This window comes from Sus scrofa, chromosome 3 (genome assembly GCF_000003025.6).
Source record: "Sus scrofa isolate TJ Tabasco breed Duroc chromosome 3, Sscrofa11.1, whole genome shotgun sequence".
Classification (NCBI taxonomy): Eukaryota; Metazoa; Chordata; class Mammalia; order Artiodactyla; family Suidae; genus Sus; species Sus scrofa.
In genome coordinates, this window is record NC_010445.4 from 112,603,462 (window position 1) to 112,624,793 (window position 21,332).

The 21,332-nt window shown below is 46.7% G+C and overlaps 1 protein-coding gene across 2 annotated transcripts in view; it reads right to left on the bottom strand.

The window, feature by feature from the left end:
- Positions 1–18,203, bottom strand: part of DRC1 (dynein regulatory complex subunit 1) — a 39,900-nt gene extending 21,697 nt beyond the window's left edge. Inside the window, exons 1-5 of one of the 2 annotated variants that reach the window (XM_021087732.1) lie at positions 17,963–18,156; positions 10,598–11,003; positions 8,383–8,470; positions 3,856–3,968; positions 838–1,021 (exon numbers count right to left, since the gene is read on the bottom strand). In XM_021087732.1, coding sequence (XP_020943391.1) covers positions 838–1,021; positions 3,856–3,968; positions 8,383–8,470; positions 10,598–10,638 — 426 coding nt within the window. In that variant the 5' untranslated portion in view covers positions 10,639–11,003; positions 17,963–18,156. Of the gene's footprint in view, positions 1–837; positions 1,022–3,855; positions 3,969–8,382; positions 8,471–10,597; positions 11,004–17,962 lie in introns of both variants that reach the window. The other variant, XM_021087730.1, reaches the window with a different exon arrangement.

The following is a 21,332-nucleotide window of genomic DNA, read 5'->3' on the forward strand; positions in this document are numbered from 1 at the left end:
TTCCCTGCAGCCTCCAGGCAAGTCTAGGGCGTCCCAGCCAAGTGACGAATGTTCACGTTCCAACATGAGAAAACATCTCCTACGGATTACGTTCTATTCCTTGACTAAACACAGAAAATCTAAAACTGCATTGACTACGACAGGTCATCTCTCTATTAGGTAGCCAATAATTATTATTATTATTATTATTTGTCTTTTGGGGGCCGCATCCGTAGCATATGGAAGTTCCCGGGCTAGGGGTCACATTGGAGCTACGGCTGCCGGCCTACACCACAGCCACCCAGCAACATCAAATCCGAGCTGAATCTTCGACCTACACCACAGTTCACGGCAATGCCAGATCCTTAACCCACTGAGCAAGGCCAGGGATCGAGCCTGCAACATCATGGATATTAGCCAGGTTCTTAACCTGCCAAGCCACAACGGGAACTTCAGGTAGCCAGTAATTCTAAAATGATTACAAAGCTTTTTTTTTTTCTAGTTAAAAGTGTACGGCCTGAGGAATTCCCACTGTGGCACAGTGCGTTAAGGATCTGACTGCAGCAGCTCAGGTCAGGGCAGAGGCGAGGGTTCAAACCCCGGCCCAGGGCAGCCGGTTAAAGGATCCAGGGTTATCAGAGCTTCGGTGCAGGTTGCAGCTGTGGCTCAGATTCAGTCCCTGGCCTGAGAACTTCCGTATGCCATGGATGTAGACATATTTTTTTAAAAAGGGGAGGGGGGTATCGCCTGAGCCATACCACATTCTGGATGATGAAGTAAGGCCCCCTTCCCCATTCAGGAAAAGCAAGTGTCCCCCCAGCCCCATCCCCTGCGGCCGGACTGAGGGCGGGTTCTTGCCTGCTGTAACTCGCTGATCAGCTTGTTCTTATCCTCTATCAGCCCAGCGCAGTGCACCTGCTGGGTGTTGAGTATTTCCCACAGTTCCTGGGGGATTCTCTTCTGTTTGCCCTCTTCCCACTTGACAGTAATCTCATCAAATTTGTCCTGGCTGGTCTTGACCTCATTCTCCAGCTTTTCCAGTCTGCAAATACAAACAGCCCAGCTCCAGATGCTGTTTTCAAGACAGCAGGCTGGTTCTCTAGGGTCCAGAAAACAGGCCCGAGTACCAAGCACCGCCTGCCTCCAGGTATACCCACTGCAAATGAGACCGCGTGAGGAGGCTTCCTTTAGTTTAATGCTTGACTATTAGTACCTGAGACCAAGTAAACAAAGGGACCCATAAAAACAGCCCAACAGAAGTTCCCGCTGCAGCGCCATGGGATCCGCGGCTTTCTCTGCGGTGCCGGGACACAGGTTCAATCCCCGCCTGGCACAGTGGGTTAAAGGATCCAGCGTTGCAGTTGTAGGTCCCAAGTGTGGATCAGATCTGATCCCTGGCCTGGGAACTCCATATGCCGTGGCGAGATCGACATTAAGGCTGTACACACACACACATCACGAGCCAATTTGTCCCATACTTCTGAGCAAGATGGTGACACACAGGAGTTAACCACTTGGTCACGGGTCTCACAGCTTGTGTTCAAATCCTGATGATGCTACCGACTCTCAACTTCAGGCAAACTGCTTAACTGCTACAGGCCCCGTTTCTCTCACCTGTAGGACAGAGAGGATGGAAGTGTCCACCCTTCCTCTGGCTGTGGTCGGGATGAAATAAGATGATTCCCAGCACAGCCGTCTCTTGACAAAGGGCATTCATTATTTCTTACTGTCAACACAGACCTCGAGTGCCTGGCCAGCTCTCTCCCAAAACATCCATACATGGCCAGCGGAACTTACAAAATGGAAAACTCCATCATTAGCAATGGGACATAGGAACAGTCCTCCAGAATCCCAGGAATCCCAAAGAAATCATGTAATGGGGTACACTGAGGGCGGGGCTGGAGGAAAGGCGGCATCGGGGCTGAGACGGGAGGCCCTTTCTGAGCACAGGTGCTGTAGGACCGATGCCTCCACGCTCTCCTAACTTTGATGGCCTGTCCTTCCAGCAGAGACTCCAAACAAGAGTGCAGCCCCGGAAGGACAAGAATCAGGACTTAATTATCTCATGATTCCCTTCTCTCCTTCCCACCAGCCAAGCAAGGACACCCAGGACAGCTTATAATGCAGTTCATTTTTTTCTCCAAAAAATGAGAAACAGGAGTTCCCATCATGGCTCAGCAGAAATGAATCCAACTAGCATCCATGAGGACGCAAATTTGATTCCTGGCCTTGCTCAGTGGGTTAATGATCCGGCATTGCCACGAGCTGTGGTGTCGGTCACAGACACAGCTTGGATCTGATGTGGCTGTGGCTGTGGTGTAGGCCAGCAGCTGTGGCTCTGATTTGACCCCAGTCTGGGAACCTCCATATGCCACGGGTGCAGCCCTAAACAGACAACAACAACAAAAAGACAGAGAGAGAGAAAGAGCCATCAGGTCATCTTTCCCGAACCCATGTTTATGTTGTAATTCTGCCACTCACGTCCTTCAGTTTTCCCGCCTCGGCTGCAGGAGGAGCCGAACTCCTGGGCAGGGCACTCAGGGCCTTTCAGCAGCTGCCCCTGCTGGGGATGGGCCAGTTCAGTTCCTGGTACAGCCCAGGGCAGGTGGTGGGAAGTTTGGGGAGTAAACTGGTAAAGTGGCTAAGGGGGGTGGTGGGGAGCTACCTATGTTGAACCACTAAAAATATTGTTGTGACACCATCGTGCTGTGTTTGCACCTGCTGAGAGGAGGTTGCTCTCCTAACTGGACTATAGGTAAGAAATTAATTAAAGAACCAGCTCGAGGAAGAGTTTACATGAGGACCTCTGTTCCTGCGGCTCGCAAACCAGGGAAGTTGCATCCTAAGCAGCTTGGAAAAGCTGAGCCCTGGGAGGGAGCCCGCCTGCCGAGGCCTGGAGCTGAGGGCGGGCTGCGGCGTCCCACGTCCCCCTGACCCTCTGGCCTTCCAGGCACGGAGTCCTTACCAGTCCCCAACAGGCAGCGACATCTGCGCACAACATCTATGGGTCTGGTCATTCCAGCAAATGTAAACCCAGGACGGTCTACTCTGCCTTCTTAGCCTCATCTTCTTCTTCTTTTTTTTTTTTTTTTTGGTCTTTTTGTCTTTTTAGGGCCGCACCCCTCGGCACATGGAGGTTCCCAGGCTAGGGGTCGAATCAGAGCTGTAGCTGCCGGCCTATGTCAGAGCCACAGCCACGCCAGATCAGAGCTGCATCTGCGACCTACACCACAGCTCACGGCAACACCGGATCTTTAACCCACTGAGCAAGGCCAGGGATTGAACCCGCAACCTCATGGTTCCTAGTCGGATTTGCTTCCGCTGCACCACGATGGGAACTCCAGCCTCATCTCTTTTCTTCCATGACCCGCTATCATGCCAATTCCAAACACCATGCCATTTCGTGCCTCTGCACGAACGCTTCCCTTTGCCTAAAATGCACAGTCCTTGTCTCCTCAAACCCCTCCTCAGCTCTTCCGGCCCAGCCCTAACATCATTTTGCCTAGAAAGCTTTCTCTCTTCTCTCCAGAGAGACTCAAAGGCCTCCTCTTAGGTGTTTCTACAACTCTTGTACATATTTTTATTTCAGCACAAGTCAGGGTTGGGCGTTTGCACATCCATCTCGACTGTGGACAGAACAGAGGCTGTGGTCACGCCTCTCTGTCCCCGTGGGGCTTGGTGCACCTGAGGAACGTACGGCTTGAGGCAGGAGGAGGAAAGCAGTGAGGGAGGGAGAGAGGGAGGATTCCTAAGGGGCCAGAGAGGATTCTACCAGACCAGGTTTGACAAAGCCACTCTCAAAGACTGGGGAGAATCTGCAGACCCAGACGGGAGACACCTCACAGCCCCCAGGCTGCAGGGCTGGACATTCCTCACCTCTGGCGCTTTATCTCCTCTTCCTCGACTCTCCTGTGGATCTCTCTGATATCTGCAGCTACCTGGATGTTTGTCACCAACTCAGTGCCGCAGAGCAGCAGTTTAGCCAATTTCTGGAAATAAACATGAACGCATAAAGTTAGAAACAGGTGCGCCACTGTCTGTAGCTGTTCTGTCCAACCAAGGATAGAACCGGGGCATAGACCTAACCAAGAATAGAACCAAGGCATCAAAAGCTACCTGAAGACTTTTAAGAGTAGCATCTACCTAGCAACCTATTTCCATCAGGACACTTGTGATGTGACGTCACCGCTTACAATTTAACAGCACTCTGCACATCTAGACGGTCTTTAGTTTATTCCCCTTAGAGGAGGGACCAGCCCCCTAGCATGCGGGATGCCCTCTGGGCACATCTCAACATTTCCCCAGAAGGCCTCCGAGTGCCTGACACTGCCAGGCTCCTTTCTAAGAATTTTCGTTGGGGAGACGAGATACATGGTAATAGCTGTCCTCTCCTCCAATGTCCATCTCCCCCTCTTCTTCTAACAACAGAACACCCAGATTTTAGCTGGACATCTGACCTCCCAAATAGCTACCTTTCCCATCCTCCCTTGCAACTAGAATGCAGTCTGATGAATATGGCATGAGCGCAAGTGTGTGTGCCGCTTCTGAACTGTGCCTCAAGGGGAAAAGGGTACCCTCTGCTGCCCCCTTTTTCTCCATCTCCCAGGCTGGCCCGTGGTCCTAAAAAGTACAACATGCATGATGAGCAGATGGAGGCCATCTAAGGGAGGGCAGGAGGAGTTGAGCTTCCCAACCTTAAGGAGCCCCCACATCAGCCCTGGATCAACCGTTTCTGCTCTGAACCACTAAGTGAACCAGAGAAATAAGCTCCGATCTTGTTTAAGCTAATGCTTTGTGGATCTTTTGCTACAAGGGTTCTAACACAGGAGAGAACTGCAGCTGCCTGCACGCCTTCTCCCTTCACGGCTCAGGAATTTTGCTCTTGGTACGTCCCTTCTAAATTCTCTTTGTAGGAGTTCCCGTCGTGGCGCAGTGGTTAATGAATCCGACTAGGAACCATGAGGTTTCGGCTTCGGTCCCTGCCCTTGCTCAGTGGGTTAACGATCTGGCGTTGCGGTGAGCTGTGGTGCAGGTTGCAGACGCGGCTCGGATCCCGCGTTGCTGTGGCTCTGGCGTAGGCTGGTGGCTATAACTCCGATTCGACCCCTAGCCTGGGAACCTCCACATGCTGCGGGAGCGGCCCAAGAAATAGCAAAAAGACAAAAAAAAAAAAAAAAAAAAAAAATCTCTTTGTAAATTTCCGACTCCTGATCCTCACCTCGCTCCTGACATTTTGGGGATGTCCTGATTTCAAGATGATAAATCTTCTCAACAAAAAGTTCAGTTATCCTGGCATTCCCATTATGGCTCAGTGGTAACAAATCTGACTAGTAACCATGAGAATGCAGGTTTGATCCCTGGCCTCGCTCACTGGGTTAAAGGTTCTGCGTTGCTGTGGCTGTGGCATAGGCTGGCAGGTGTACCTCCAATTCAGCCCCTAGCCTGGGAACTTCCATATGCTGTGGGTGTGGCCCTAAAAAGACACACACACACACACACACACACACACAAAGTTCAGGTATCCTTAGGTTATGCCAGAGTGTTTCCAAGCCTGTTTTTTTTGGGGGGGGGGGTTGTTTTTTTTCCCAATCTAGTCTAATTTTTTCAGAAGTACAGGAAACTTTTAAAATTTGTTCTCCTTAGGTGTTTCTTTTTTTTTTGTTTTGGCCACACCTGCAGGATGTGGAAGCTCCTGGGCCAGGGATCAAACCTGCATCACAGCATCAACCCAAAGCCGCTACAGTGACAATGCCAGATCCTTAACCCCATGAGCCACAAGATAACTCCGCCCAAGTCTGTATTGGAATTTACAAATTTTCCAACTCTCCAATCGTTTCTGAACTAGGAGCCTATAAACAGCCCTGTACCAGGAGTCACTGAAATGATCAGAGTCTCTATTTCATCTCATCTTCCATGGAAATTTTGAACTGCAGTTTTAATGAATGCAGAACTCAACCTCAACCCAGATATCCAGGGTACCCCAGACTTTTTTAAAATAGCTACAGCTTTATCACTTTTACCAAATGGTTTTACATGCATAAAGAGGTAATGGCTTTCCTATAGTTTTGAGCAACTTTCTATTTTCTATTCAGGCAGCACAAACACCAGAAATTTCTGAATCAGGAGTTTCCCGTTGTGGCTCAGCAGAAACGAATCTGACTAGTATCCATGAGGATGCGGGTTCGATCCCTGGCCTCGCTCAGTGGGTTAAGGATCCAGCATTGCCCTGAACTGTGGTGTAAGTTACAGACATGGCTCAGATCTGGTGTTGCTGTGGCTGTGGCTTAGGCTGGCAGCTGTAGCTCCAATTTGACCCCTCACCTAGAAACCTCCATATGCGGCGGGTGCAGCCCTAAAAAAAAAAAAAGGACAAAACAAGAAATTTCTGAATCAAGACCAAAGCAAAATTGAAAATGTTATAGTCACCAAAAGATGACCAGACACACCCCTGATGTTTTTTTAGACCCAAGGCAAGAATTTAAAAGAAGGTTCACATACCAATATCTAAATATTTTTAAGTTATCATTTGGTATAATCATCTGTTAAATAAAATATGTTCTATCTTCCTAGCTTGACACTTTCCTACCAATTCAGAAGTTCCAGTTTGAATTCAGACTACATCTCAGAGCCTCACTTGGAACTTGGTGGTTGAGGGAGAGCCAGGCTCTGCCTCCCACCCTGGAGCCCACCTCATCCTCTGCACACCCCCAGGTCTGTCCTGCACCATGAAAATGACAGAGTAGGGATTTCAAAGACCACACATCTGGGCTCAAGCTAACCCCCCTGGCCATCTACGAGGCCTTGTCTGCCCTGACGGACCCTGAGAAGAAGCCTATGCAGGCCTCGAAAGAGTGCTCAGAACCATCTGGGCAGGGAATCTGGAGTCTACCCAGAGCCAACCTGATCTAAAGATGACAGGTGGGCTCTGGGTAGCCTCGAGGCAAGTCCACTTGAGACGTGCATCCAGAGGAGGCCCAGAACTGGACGCAGGGCCCTCATCATTGCCACTTTTATTCATACGCTAGAGGGCCTATCTGGTGCAATAAAGCAAGAAAAAAAATTAAAGGTATCAAAATTGAACAGGAAAAGACAAAACTCATTTTCAGATGATATGATTAGGTATGTTAAAAAGAAAAAAAAAAAGAACTACCAAGTAAACCATTCGAATCAACAAGTGAATTTGACAAGGTTGCTGAAAATCAGCTCAATATATAAAAACCAGTGCTTTCACATATCAGCACTGAACAATTATAGCCTTGACCAAAGAGTATAAAATTTTGCTAAATGAAATTAAAGAATACTTTTTTAAAAGGGAAGGCTATTTTATACTCACAAATTGTAAATCTCTGTAATGGTAAGATATAATTCTTTCCCAAATTGATCTATATGTAGATTCAATCTAATCTTGATTAAAATCCCAGCAGGTTTTTTGATGGCAATTGACAAGCTGATTCTAAAATTTATGTGGAAGTGCAAAGGGTCAAGAATAGCCAAGACAATCTTGAAGAGCTACAAAGCTGGAGGACTTATCCTACCAAATATCAAGCCCTATCACATGGCTGCAGCAATTAACATAGTGTGGAACTTGGCATAAGACAAGCTAGCTAAGTGACCAAGGGAAAAGAATAGAGAATCTAGAAACAACCATACATGTATGAGCATCTGATTTGCAACAAAGGTGCACTGCACTGCAGGGGCAAAAGGATGACCTCAAGTGAATGGCGCTGAGTTAATTAAAGATCCTTTTAGAAAACAATGACCCTTGAGCCACACTTTCACATCACACACAAAAATTCCAGATAGATTATAGACCAAAATGCAAACAGTAGAACCATGAAGTGTCTAGAAGGAAACAGAAGTCTATCTTAGAGCAGACCAAAAGTAAACTTAGGAGTTTGTAGACCAAAAGTAATCAGGAAACAAAAAGAATTGCCATTTGAAAAAAATGATTGCTAAGGTGCAGGGCCAAGGGCAGGGGGCCCTCCTGCCAGGTCTTAGGGCAGAGCTGGTATTTAATACCATGACATTGAGAAAGGAAACATTTTCTTTTCTTTTTTTTTTTTTTTTTGTCTTTTTGCTATTTCTTTGGGCCACTCCCGCGGCATATGGAGGTTCCCAGGCTAGGGGTCGAATCGGAGCTGTAGCTGACGGCCTATGTCAGAGCCACAGCAACGTAGGATTCAAGCCTCATCCTCGCCCTACACCACAGCTCACGGCAACGTCAGATCCTTTACCCCCTGAGCAAGGGCAGGGATCGAACCCGCAACCTCACGGTTCCTAGTCGGATTCGGATTTTTAACCGGTTTTAAAGTCTGAGAAGGTGGCCTGAGGAGGGGAGGGAGGGAGGGGCTTGGCTTTGCAGGAGATCAAAGGCCCGGGACCCAGTAACTCCCCAGCTCCTACCAGTCTGCTTTCTTCTTTCTGTTTGTAGCTCTTGCTTTGATCTTCCTCGGCCTCCTTCTTCCCATCTAAATATTCCCCCAGGGCTTCCCTGTAATGGAAACAAAGTAAAGGAAGTGACATTAGTTCGAGGACTTCAATTCTCTATTTTAAAATTCCACGGTACATCCCAGCATATATAAAAATATTTTCCATCTGGATAAAAATGTGACTACTAAAAAACACAGTCTTAAAAAACAAACATTAAACATAGGAGAGAACACCTATTAAAATAAGATCAAAATTAGAAGAAAAAAAAAAAAGATTGAAAGATTTGACTTCCTAAAATATAAACCTTTTCTCACTGAAAGTCAAGGGATAAACTGCTAAAAGATATATTTGACAGAATTTTGCTAAAAAATAGAATGAGCTCCTTCAAATCAATACTAAAAAAAAAAAAAAAAGAAAAAGAAAAGAAAAAGAAAAGGCAAAATGCCAAATAGGAAAGTTGGCAATGGATGCCAATGGGGTGGGAACGCGAAGGGTCACGACCTGTCCAAAAGGCAACTTGGCAAAACTTATCAAAAACCTACAAGGGCCTCTCCTCCAACCCAGCCTTCAGGAATTTTCTACAGAAAGCTTTCACAAGGGCACAAAGACCTGGACGCAAGGACGGTTACTGCAGCCCGGACTCCACTAGGAGGAACATGGGACCATTTGCCGACGTATTCACAGCTGCCCGTTTAAATATCTTACCAGGCAACAACACAAGAAAATATTTTGCAGGCTATAAAAAGAATCAGTCATTCTTTCTGATATCTAGCAGCACGGAAAGATCTCCACAATATGTCAGTAAAAAGAGCCAGCTGTGGAACAGTATGTAAAGCATAATATAAATTTTCTTCTTAAAATAGGCTTATATACACCTAGGAAAACATTTTTGGAAAGATTTAGGACCGATGGAAGACAGTGATTAAGGAAAGCGAACTTTACTGAAGACTTATATTTTCTATTTTTCTATGGCATGGATTTTAAAAATACCCCTGTGTGTGTGAGTGTGTGCGTGAATCAGAAAATCAGAACAAAGAGGAGGGGGGAAGATAAGGTCCCAGAGGCTGGATTTCTTTGGAGGCGGCATCGGAGAGGGACCCCACCAACGCCCACACCACCACCCCACGGAGAGCCGCTCTTCTCTGGCCCGCAGTGGCCACGAGGATTCCCAGTTCTGCCTTGAGAAAAATGAAAGCATCACTTTATCCACCTGCTAACAGGCAGATCCCTTTATCTCACGCGTTCTTGACGTTTTTAAGGGGAGATGGGCTGACTTGCATCTCCCCTCCCTTTGTTCCAAGTTCAGCACAGCTCCACACAGCACGACACCACTTTTGCGATCTGGGATTGAGTCAGCAACCCCCACTCCCAATCTAACGAAGACTTTTTTTTTCTTCTTGTCATTTCATTCGTTTCTCTACTCCTACCAAACCTACTCATTGCCCTTACTAGAAAACAATTTGTTTCATTCTATTCAGGGCTGGGCTTCAGAGGTCACCAGGTTAGTGGTGGTCTTATGACCACGCAAAATGCATTCTTCTGACTCCCTACGCTGACTACCAATTAATTGCCAACCCTGTCTAACGAATCCTTCCACCTACTTCCTGGAGCAAAGACCAGGGCTTTAGAAAGAAAAAGAACGATGCTACACACTCTTCTTATCTGGTTTCACCTTGAATCCCACTGCCGCCTTTTTCTTGTTTCTGCCAGCCTGGCACTGCACTGCCCGGGATGGTGGCCCCTCGCCACACTGATGATTAAACCCTTGCAATGTGGCTGAGCCCTACTGAAACGAGCTACGGGTGTCAAATAGGAACTGGATGGCACCACTTTCAGCAAAAACTGCAAAACATCTCGAGATGATTTATACTGAGTACAGATTAAACTATGCTCATCTAGTGAGTGAAATCACAAAATTTAATTTCGCCTGTTGTGTTTACGTTTTTAACATTTACACAAAAATAATAATTTACATCCTGCATTTCTATCGTTGGGCGCTGACTGAGGATACTCCCCCAAGGTGGAGCCCCAGAATTTTCTCTCCTCGGGTTTGAGCTGAAGCCCTTGTTTGAGAAACTGCTTCCCCCCTACTGCCACCCACGTGGCCTCAGTGGGAGCTGTCACCTTTGTGAACCCTACACTCCCTGACCAGAGGCCTTTCTCAGGATTTAAAAAATGGACACTTAACTGGTTGATCGGCCGGGTTGAGAGCTTTAGGTTGGAAATCATTTTCCTTTAGGATTTTGAGGGCGCTGCTCCTTGTTCTCTGGTGCCCAGGGTTTTTGCAATAACTAGGTGTCGTCCTGTTTCTTAATCCTTTCTTTATGCATGACAGCTGTCCTTGAGGTGGTCGTAGTTGTTTTAACTCTGGAAGCTCATGGGACCCTTCTCTCCGTCCTCTGCGTTCTGAATGTTCTGGGCGGCGGGTCTGGGGGCAGGAGTGGGGTCTACTGTTGGCCATGGTGCTGACCATCTTCAGCCAGGCGGTGTCTCTCTGTCAGGGAACTCATGGTCTTCAGTTCTGAGGAATGTTCTCGAATTCTTTCAGTGATCATGTCCTCCCCCTCTGCTTATTCTGGCTCTTCTTTCTGGATCTAGGAAATGAGATACTAGATCTCTTAGGCTAGGCCTTTAATTTTTTTTTTTTTTTTTTTTTTTCCCGCTTTTCAGGGCCGCACTCACAGTTCCCAGGCTAGGGGTCGAATTGGAAGCTACAGCTGCCAGCCTACGCCAGAGCCACAGCAACACAGGATCTGAGCCACATCTGAGACCTACACCACAGCTCATGGCAACGTCGGATCCTCAACCCACTGAGCGAGGCCAGGGATCGAACCCACAACCTCATGGTTCCTAGTCGGATTCATTAACCACTGAGCCACGACAGGAATGCCTAGGCCTCTAATTTAAAGAAAAATCTTTTTCTCTACTAGTTTCTATCTTTTTTCCTTTTTGCTCTATCTCCCAGCCAATTCTATCAACTTTACTTCCAACCCGTCTACTATTTCCCATTTCAATCATATTTTTTATTTCCAAGAGCTCTATTTTTTGTTTTTGGCCGAGCCCATGACATGTGGAAATTCCTGGGCCAAGGATCAAACCCACACCACAGCAGCGACAAAAACTACTGCAGTGACAGTACTGGGTCCTTAAAGCCCTGTGCCACAAGGCAACTCCCAAGAGCTCTATTTTGACTTCCGGGTTATTTTAATAGCATTATCTTCTTGTTTCATGGCTGCAATATCATTTGTTTTTTTCTTTGAGGATCTTTTTTTTTTTTTGCTTTTTAGGGCCACACTCATGGCACATGGAGGTTCCCCAGGCTAGGGGTTGAGGAACTAAAATAGCTACCAGCCTATACCACAGCCACAGCAATGCCAGATCTGAGCCACGTCTGTGACCTATACCATAGCTCACGGCAACGCCAGATCCTTAACCTGCTGAGTGAGGCCAGGGATCGAACCCGAGTCCTCATGGATACTAGTCAGGTTCATTACCCTTGAGCCATGATGGGAACTCCCCCGCTTGCTTTTAGTTCTATGTCCTCGCCTCGTCCAAACCACGGAGCCTTCGTTTTATTTCTTCCAAACCTCTGCTCTACTGGGCAAAGTGGGAGAAAGGTTCTTGACATTTATTAACTCCAATCAACTCTCCTTAGTTAGTTTCCTCTTCACATCTATCCAGGTATACCCGATGCTGCCAGTGTCCTCGTCTCTTGGAGACACACTGCAGAGCAAATCAAGGGGGCTCTCAGCCTCCCTCACTCCTAGTGTAGGTGTGTCCATACGTTTGAATCAATTAAGCCATTTACCATCTGCCCATCTACTTCCCAGCTTCCAAAATGTTGTTGCTCTTGAGTCCTCCTGCGTTGCTTGACTTTGTGGGTTTGCATCTTTTTTTTTTTTTTTTTTTGCTTAATTCCTTTATATGTCGTTTTTTGATAGAGATTCTAGGTAAATGCATGTACTCCATCTTTAACCAGAAGTGACATCTCTCAGGAATTTGAAACTTGAATTGAGATGCCAGAGATTGAGAGTTTGGGGTGCTTTAGCTATTAGTCCTCTTCTTTATATTTCTATGACAGCTGATTCTGTAAACAGCCTCCTCTCTGAAACTCTACCTCCCTGACATACCAAGGCCTGGGCAGTTAGGGCGGTGGCACCTCAGCCCATCAAGGAGCCCAAGGCTAATTTTAAAACAATACAACTGACTAAAAAGTCAGTCTACTTTTTATTAGCACCCTGTGCCAGCAACAAAACCATGTCAGTCATAAAACACTCTTTTCTGAAAAAAATCTTTTGTTAATCTTAGTCCCAGACAATTGCTATAGTTACTGTTGGTTTTGAATTATATATATGTTAGCTTCAAAATGGCTTTCAAGGAATTCCCATCTTGGCTCAGTGATTAACGAATCCGACTAGGAACCATGAGGTTGCGGGTTCAATCCCTGGCCTCACTCAGTGGGTTAAGGATCCGGCGTTGCCATGAGCTGTGGTGTAGTTCTCAGATGCGGTTCAGATCCCACGTTGCTGTGGCTGTGGCATAGGCTGGCAGCTACAGCTCTGATTTGACCCCTAGCCTGGGAACCTCCATATGCTGCAGGAGTGGCCATAGAAAAGGTAAAAAAAAAAGACCAAAAAAAAAAAATAGCTTTCAATATACTTTTCTATTTCTTATCCTTGAACAAGGAACTTGAGGAATTATGCAGTTGGTCCCTGATATACACACAGACTCAGCTACATGTATGTTTTTTTGTTTAACTTTATTTTTATTGAAGAATAGTTGATTTACAATGTTGTGTTAGTTTCAGGTGTACAGCAAAGTGATTCATTCATATATATCTATAACTCTGTGTGTGTGTGTGTGTGTGTGTGTGTGTGTATACACACATATTCTCTTTTAGATTCCTATCCCTTACAGGTAATTACAAAAGTTGAGTATGGTTCCCTGTGCTTTGCAGTAGGTCCTTGATGTTTATTTCTTTTATATATAATAGTTTGTATCTGCTAATCCCAGATTCCTAATTTATCCCTCCCCCTCCCTTTCCCCCTTGGGAACCCTAAGATTGTTCTATCTGTGAGTCTTATTTATGTTGTATTCAAGTTCATTTGCATACGTGTGTGTGTTTTAAGAGCATATGCACAATGCGTCAGGACTGTCCCTGCTCACTTCAGCACAGGGCACACCCACAACCCCTCACATATGACATCTCCCTACAGATTAGGGATTCGACAAAAACAAGAGCCCAGTTATTAGAAACACGGAGAAAAGGAACTTGAGTTACTTCAATTCTGTCATTCCCTACACAACTCACAGGAGAACTTGTGAAGTCACTCCTTTGGAAACATTTCTTCATGTTTTTCTCTTTTTTTTCCCCCAAACATATGTGCTCATTCATTGCTTCTTTTGCACTTCGTACTGTAAATTTTATTTTTATTTGTTGCCTAGCGGGGAGGGGAGAGAGAAGGGGATGGGCGGGGCATTTGGGGTTGGTGGATGTAAACTATTGCATTTAGAACAGATGAGTAATGGGGTCTTACCGTACAGCACACAGACCTGTGTGCAGACTCTTGGGTTAGAACAAGATGGAAGATAGTATAAAAAAAAAGAATGTATGTATATGTATGTGTGTGTGTGTATATATATATGGCTGGGTCACTTTGCTGTACAGCAGAAATTGAATATTGCAAATCAACTATACTTTAATAATTTAAAAAGATAAGTTAAAAGTTTATTGGCATGGTTATATAAAAAAAGTTCAATAAAGAAAGATGTTCACATTTGACTGTGTCTAATGCTCAAAGTATTTTATTAGGCTTTGTGCGTTGTATTAGGTATCGTCTTCACATTTCAGCTTTCGTGAAGATACATAAGCCTAGTTTAGTGAGTTCGATGATTATATAAGCTATAAATATGAAATAAATTATGAAAATATTAATCATTAAAAAAAAAGAAAGAAAAATGTTCACTGTCTGCTTTTCTTTTCAGACTGTCGTTATTATCTGTGTTTTCGCAATTAGCTGCTCCGGGCGGTTCGTTGCTAGGGACACCACTGCACCTTAGTCATTCGTTTTTCCACCAGCCTCACTGGCCCATCTCCGTCTCCTTTGTCAGCGCTTCCTCTTCCATCAGCTCCTAAGTGCTGGGCTTCCTTACAGCTCTTTTCTCATCCCTTTCTCTCCTCCCCCCCGCCCCCCAGTGTAATTTAATCCACTCCTCTGGTTTAAAATAGAATCATAACGCTGCTGGCTCTTTGCACTGACATCACGAATCCAGAATTCTCATCTGAGTTTAAGACCCATACTCAGCTGCCTAGTGGACATCTCAATTGTAAAGTCTTGCACAACCTGACTTTGCTTAATATGGACAAAATCAAACTCCTGCCTCACGACTCCCATCGCGACTCAACCATCTCAATAAAAGGCACGACCTTCTATCTGCCCAGCTGTTTAAGCCAGGCTTGCCTTTTCTGTCTTTCATCAGCATATCCAATCAGTAAATCAGGTCAATTTCGATTCCAAAATATATCCTGAGTATGTCTGTAACCGAGCAGGAGTCTATGCGGCCTTCCCAGAACAGCACCCCACTCCCACCCCGCCCATGTCCTCTGCCTGTCTGTTTTCTGCAGAAAAACTTTAGTCCAAGAATAAAGGTAATCAGAGACGTGAGGAAAACGCAGAAAGAAAGGGACACAGTCAAACAACACCAAATAATAATAGTTTAGCCATGAAACAAAGTCAAGGACCTTTAGTTCCTCCTCAAAGGCTATAGATAATATTCTGAGCCATGTCCCCTGAGCTGTTTTGCAGGTACTGAAACCCCCACCAGGTGGAAGAAGGTAAGTGTACGCTGCCCACAAGCACACAGACTCCAGACCAGCTGGACCCAGAAGGCTGATGATGCTGACTCCCCGTTACTTCATCACCAACCAGTCAGAAGAATGCCCACAAGCCGATCACAAACCCCCTCCCTGATTCTGTCTTTAAAAACCTTCCCGGAGTTCCCGTCGTGGCTCAGTGGTTAACAAATCCGACTAGGAACCATGAGGTTGCGGGTTCGATCCCTGCCCTTGCTCAGTGGGTTAAGGATCTGGCGTTGCCATCGGCTGTGGTGTAGGTCGAAGACGAGGCGTGGATCCTACGTTGCTGTGGCTCTGGTGTCGCTGGCAGCTACAGCTCCGATTCGACCCCTAGCCTGGGAACCTCCATATGCCGTGGGAGCGGCCCAAGAAATAACAAAAAGACAAATATAAAGAAATAAATAAATACCTTCCCCTGACGGCTTGGCACCTATAATAAATGCTGCACTTTCCTTCACCACAGCCCGGTGTCGGGAGATTGGCTTTACTGCCCACGAGCAAGTGGACCCAATTTGGTTCAGCAACACATCGCTTTATTTCCAAAACACTGCCACTAACTAGTCCAGACCAACGTCCCCTGGACCAAGGCAACTGCTACTTAACCGGCCTCCTTTCACTTCTGGCTCCTCTGAACCATTCCCCAAAGAACAAGCAGAGTGATCTTAACATGCTTAGAAATTTGAGTTCTCGCAAGAGATTCGTAGCCTGCGGGTAAGAATTATCACCCTGCGGAAGGTCACATGGACACCCCAAAAGTGCCTCAAAAAACAGTACTGCAGACCAGGGGATGGTGGGGATGCGTGTCGTCCTTTGGGATCTCAAGGATGGTGGTGCCTAACAAACCTCCTTTTAATTCACTCGCCTGGCCCCTGCACAAACTGGATGAGTCCAAGGCAATGACTGTCAATGACAGCAAGCTCAACGCAAGCGTGGTGCTAGGGCAGATTAGTGTGGACGTAGAATGTGGCCATTGACTGGGCCAAATGCATTATTTTCTACCTCAATCAGGAAAAAGGATCAGGAAGTTCACATTTATGCGGAACAGATAATAAACCCTCACACAGCCTTCTCACTCATGGGGCTGGGTTAAGTCTCCTGATCTGTCAAAATATAATCTGAATAGATCAGGACCATCCGGACCTCCTACGGAACATCACGCTGAGCTATTACATCTTCTTCCTTCCCCCTTTTTTTTTTTCTGTAATTCCACTGTCGAATCACTGCAGCTGCCACCCCCCGCACCCATCCACCCATCCACCTACCTGGCTCTCGACATCTTCCCACTGACGGGAACCATCCTGATACTAGCAGTCTACCTTGAGCTAATGAACTCCCTGACCCACCTGTTTCTGTGAGGCTCACAAGTGAAGAATGATTTTTAAATTTTCATATATTTGTTTAAAAAAAGTTCCCTTCGTGGCTCAGCAGTTAACAAACCGGATTGGGATCCATGAGGATGCAGGTTCAATCTCTGGCCTCGCTCAGTGAGTTGGAGATCTGGCGTTGCCGTGAGCTGTGGTGTAGGTCACAGACATAGTTTGGATCCTGTGTGCTGTGGCTGTGGTGTAGGCTGGCAGCTGTAGCTCCAGTTGGACCCCTAGACTGGGAACTTGCATATGTATTGGGTGCAGCCCTAAAAAAAAAAAAAAAAAAAAAAAAGGAAAAAAAAAAGGAAAAAAATAAAAATAGAAAAAGATCAGGATGAAAAGGCAGAGCACAGAGGATTTTTAGAGCAGTGAAACTATTCTCTACAATACAATCATGGTGGATGCATGTCATATACTTATCAAGATCCATCGACTGTGGCAAATGGAGCACTCGGTGGGGAAGTAGGCATCTACTATTACATCTTTCTCACTCAATTTTTCAGTAAACCTAAAACTGCTCTAAAATATGATGCTTATTAATTTTAGGGAAAAAAGTCTAAATATGAAGGATATTTTGTGACATATGAACATTACATGAAATTCAAATTTCAGTGTCCTTAAGGAAAGTTTTGTCTGATTGCAGCCACACCACGTTGGGGCCCTTGTGTCCAAAGGCCAGAAGACAAGAAGAGAAGCACCACCCTGGCAGGGCAGCTGACCCTGACCAGCAGGACAAGGCATAAGCGCTGTCACACAGCAGGGGTATTCAGGAATTCAGGGGCTCACACAGGTTCCTCTTGGAACCCTCTTAAGACAGGCCACTGCATCTGGGAATGGACAGGTGCAGCAACATCGGCCTGAGAACCATATCCTTATCAGTCTCAGCCCCTTCAGGAAAAAGGGTTTGTGTCACACAACCAGAGGAGCCACTGAGACCAACAGAAGTGATAGCTGAGGTTCACTCTGTAACTACTTGTGGAAGGCAGGCAGGCAGGCAGGGTGGCAAGGAGGAAAGACCTCCGCGGGCCTGTCACGAGTTCCCGCGTCTTCAGTGTATGGCCACAGTGCCTGGCGCCAGAGCAGGCTCTCAGTGAAAGTGCTGGAGGGATTACTATTTTCGGCTCTGACTAGTAAACTAGTGCATTCATTGTTCTCATACTCCTTACTTGGCTTCAACCTTCCGATAGAAATGTTTTCTATCTCATCAGAAACAACGCCGGCTTCACACTTCAGGAGCTCTTATCCCGGGGAAAACCAACCCTTCATTCCTGCAACGTGTCACCCGCACCCTGGGCGCTCCTGGACAGGACCCGCCCAAACCCCAGCTCACCGCCTCCGAGCTTCCAGGCGCGCCGCGATGCGGAGGCGCCGGGCCTGGATCCGCTCCTGAGGGTTATCAGAATGTATGGAGGGCCCGAGAATCGGGGTGGATAAATGTTCCTCCTCCTTCTTCTCCTCCAGGACCCCCAGAGAAGCTGGCGGATTCATGGCGGGTGCTTCCCGCCCCCAGGTAGATCTGCCTGGATCACTGCCGGACTACCGCCGGGTTGCTAACAACAAGCCGTTGTTAGGGAAAAGCAGTCACCTGACCCGCAGCTGGCAAGACTGCGCGCGCAGCCCCCCCAAGCCCCGCCCCCTGGTAGTCCGACTTCTGAGTCCCCAGTAAGGGCTCTATTCAGTTCTCCTGAAACAGTTATGGTGAGAACTGTCTTCAACCCCCCCCCCCCCCACTCCACGAAGGCCCGATGGTACTAATGAGACTTAACAGCCCGACTAAATTGTGTTACATCACTTACTGACCCTGATGTAATTAATTCTTCACTCATCATATATTCCGAAAAACCATATTCATCCAATATGAGTGCCTAATCTACGCCAATCACTGGGCTAGCGCTGAGGCTATAAGCGTGTCCTTTGCTCATGGAGGGAAAAGTTTGCTCGGAAAAAGTTTGAACTAAGGTATATTGCATCCATCTACTCATTCATTCCATTTTTTAGCATCTTCTTTGAGCATTTGGCCCCTTGTTCTCTCTAGAATGTGAAAACACCCCACCATCAATAAATTTGTATCTTGGAGTTCCCGCTGTGGCTCAGCATTAATGAACCCACCTAGGATCTATGAGGATGCGGGCTCCATCTTTGGCCTCGCTCAGTGGGTTAAGGATCAGCACTGCCCGTGAGCTGCGGTGAAGGTAGAAACCTAGGCTCGGACTTGTCCTTCCTGTGGGCAGGCTGGCAGCTGTAGCTCCGATCCGGACCCCTAGCCTGGGAACCTCCATATACCGCGAGTGCAGCCCTAAAAAGAAAAAGAAAATTACATCCAGCGGAGAATGGTTTTCAGTAGGGCTGAAACCTAGGACAATCCCACCATCACCACCTGCAATCACACACTTACAGAGAGAGGAGAGGAAAATGGTTTCAAGCAGAGTCGGGGGAGAGGAGTGAAAGTTAAAGAGCATAGAAGAACAATTAAACTTTCCAGGAAGCACTGTCCCTTTTTTTTCTTTCATTTTTTAAAGTTCTTTTTGAAGTACAGTTGATTTACAATGTGGTGATAATTTTTACTGTACAACAAAGTGATTCAGTTATACATGTGTACACATCCATTCTTTTTCACATTCTTTTCCCATAAAGATTATCACAGAATATTGGGTAGAGTTCCCTGTGCCATTCAGCAGGTCCCTGTTGGCCAGTCATTCCATATACCACAGTGTGCATATGCCAGTCTCAAACCTCCCAGCCCACCTCACCCCCAACCTGTCCCCTTGGATAACCGTAGGTTTCTTCTCAAAGTCTGTGAATATGTCTCTGTTCTGCAAATACGTTGGTTTGTATCCTTTTTTAGATTCCACATATAAATGATATCATACGCCGTTTGTCTTTCACTGCCTTCACTTCTCTAGGTCCATCCATGTTGCTCCAAATGGCATTCATTCATTCCCTTTTTTTTTTTTTTTTGTCTTTTTGCTGTTTCTTGGGCTGCTCCCTCGGCATATGGAGGTTCCCAGGCTAGGGGTCAAATCGGAGCTGTAGCCTCCGGCCTATGCCAGAGCCACAGCAATGTGGGATCCAAGCCACATCTGCAACCTACACGCAACGCCGGATCATTAACCCACTGAGCAAGGGCAGGGACCGAACCTGCAACCTCATGGTTCCTAGTCGGATTCGTTAACCACTGCGCCACGATGGGAACTCCTCATTCATTCCTTTTTATGGGAGGACACACTGTGCTTTGAAAGGCACCATTTCCTTGGCATTTTTTGTGCTGCATTGCCAAAAAAAAAAAAAAAAAAAAAAAAAGTAGTGTCCTTTTCTTTCTTTCTTTTTTTTTTTTAAGGCAAGAAACAGATTTAAGATAGGACGCTTGGAGAGATGCAAGCAGGCAGGCAAGGAGGCTCTGCCTACATCGTGTTTTTATTGAGAAATAAAACCCTTTTAAAAACAGGCTGGATAATATTTGACAATCTTGTCCCACTGGCCTGAGGGAAATTCAGCAAAGGGCACTGGAGTAGTAAGAAAATGCAGGTACTAGTCTCAGACAGGCCCTGCTGCAACCTTGGGTATATCACAGCTTCTTGACCCCTACATGCGGTCAAGCTGCTATATGCTTCTACCAACCGATTCAAATCACCGGCAATTTTGAGGCCAAAGAAGATGATCCCATTATGAATAAGACCTACCCAGAGGCAAATGGAGTTTTCTTTTTTAAATTAATTTTTCCAGCATGCAAGGGTAGGGAGATTTCGGCATGCCAGACTCTGGGAGCAGCCAAGACTCCAACAGCTGCCAGGATCCTTGTCCCATATCTAGCCAGGGGGAGGCATCTGAGGAGGCGACGGCATGGGGAGGGGAAGCGTGTTTGCTTCAGAGCCTCGGAACCCTCTGCCAAATCTCTTTCCTTCTTTTTCGGCCGCCCCAAGGCATAGGGGTTCCCAGGCCAGGGATCAGATCCCAGCCAAAGCCGCAACCTAAGCCACAGCTGGGGCAATGCCAGACCCTTAACCCACTGTGCTGGGCCAGGGATTAAACCTGTGCTCCAGACTCCAGAGATGCTGCCTGCCCCACCGGGCCACAGTGGGAACTTCGAATCACTCTCTCCTTGTGTTGTAATCTTAAGCATTAAACCTCCCTAGGGACCATGGAATCAGGGGGGCAAGGTATAGTTCTGACCACAAACTCCTCTAGGTCCTGGTCCCTGTTTCCACCATCTGTGAGAAGAGAGACAACTGTGTGCGTGTCTCCAGCTGGGAGCAGGAACCGTGAGAAAGTCCACGGAAGTGGGCTGGTACTCCAGATGGGAGGGCAAACGGGCCATAAACCCCCCCTAAAAATCGATTAATAAGATGCTCAGCCTAAAGCCAGACATCTTTTGTAATAAAGAATCTGACTCCCTTTCTTACTGTTTTGATTGCTGACAGCCCTGACACCACAGGTCACTCCCCCGCTCTGCTCCACATCTGGGCAGCTGATTTTTTTTTTTTAAAGTCTGGGTGCTGTCTCCTATAGTGAGAGAAACTGGGTTAGTTGGGTACCCTTATTCTGACCCACCTCCTAACTATGATACCCCAAGCCAGTCTCCTTGTCTCCTTTCCTGGCTCTCGCCAGCCATTTCTACCCCTCCCCTGGACACCTTTTTTTTTTTTTTTTTTTTTTGGTCGTCTTTTTAGGGCTGCACCCTCAGCCCATGGAAGTTCCCAGGC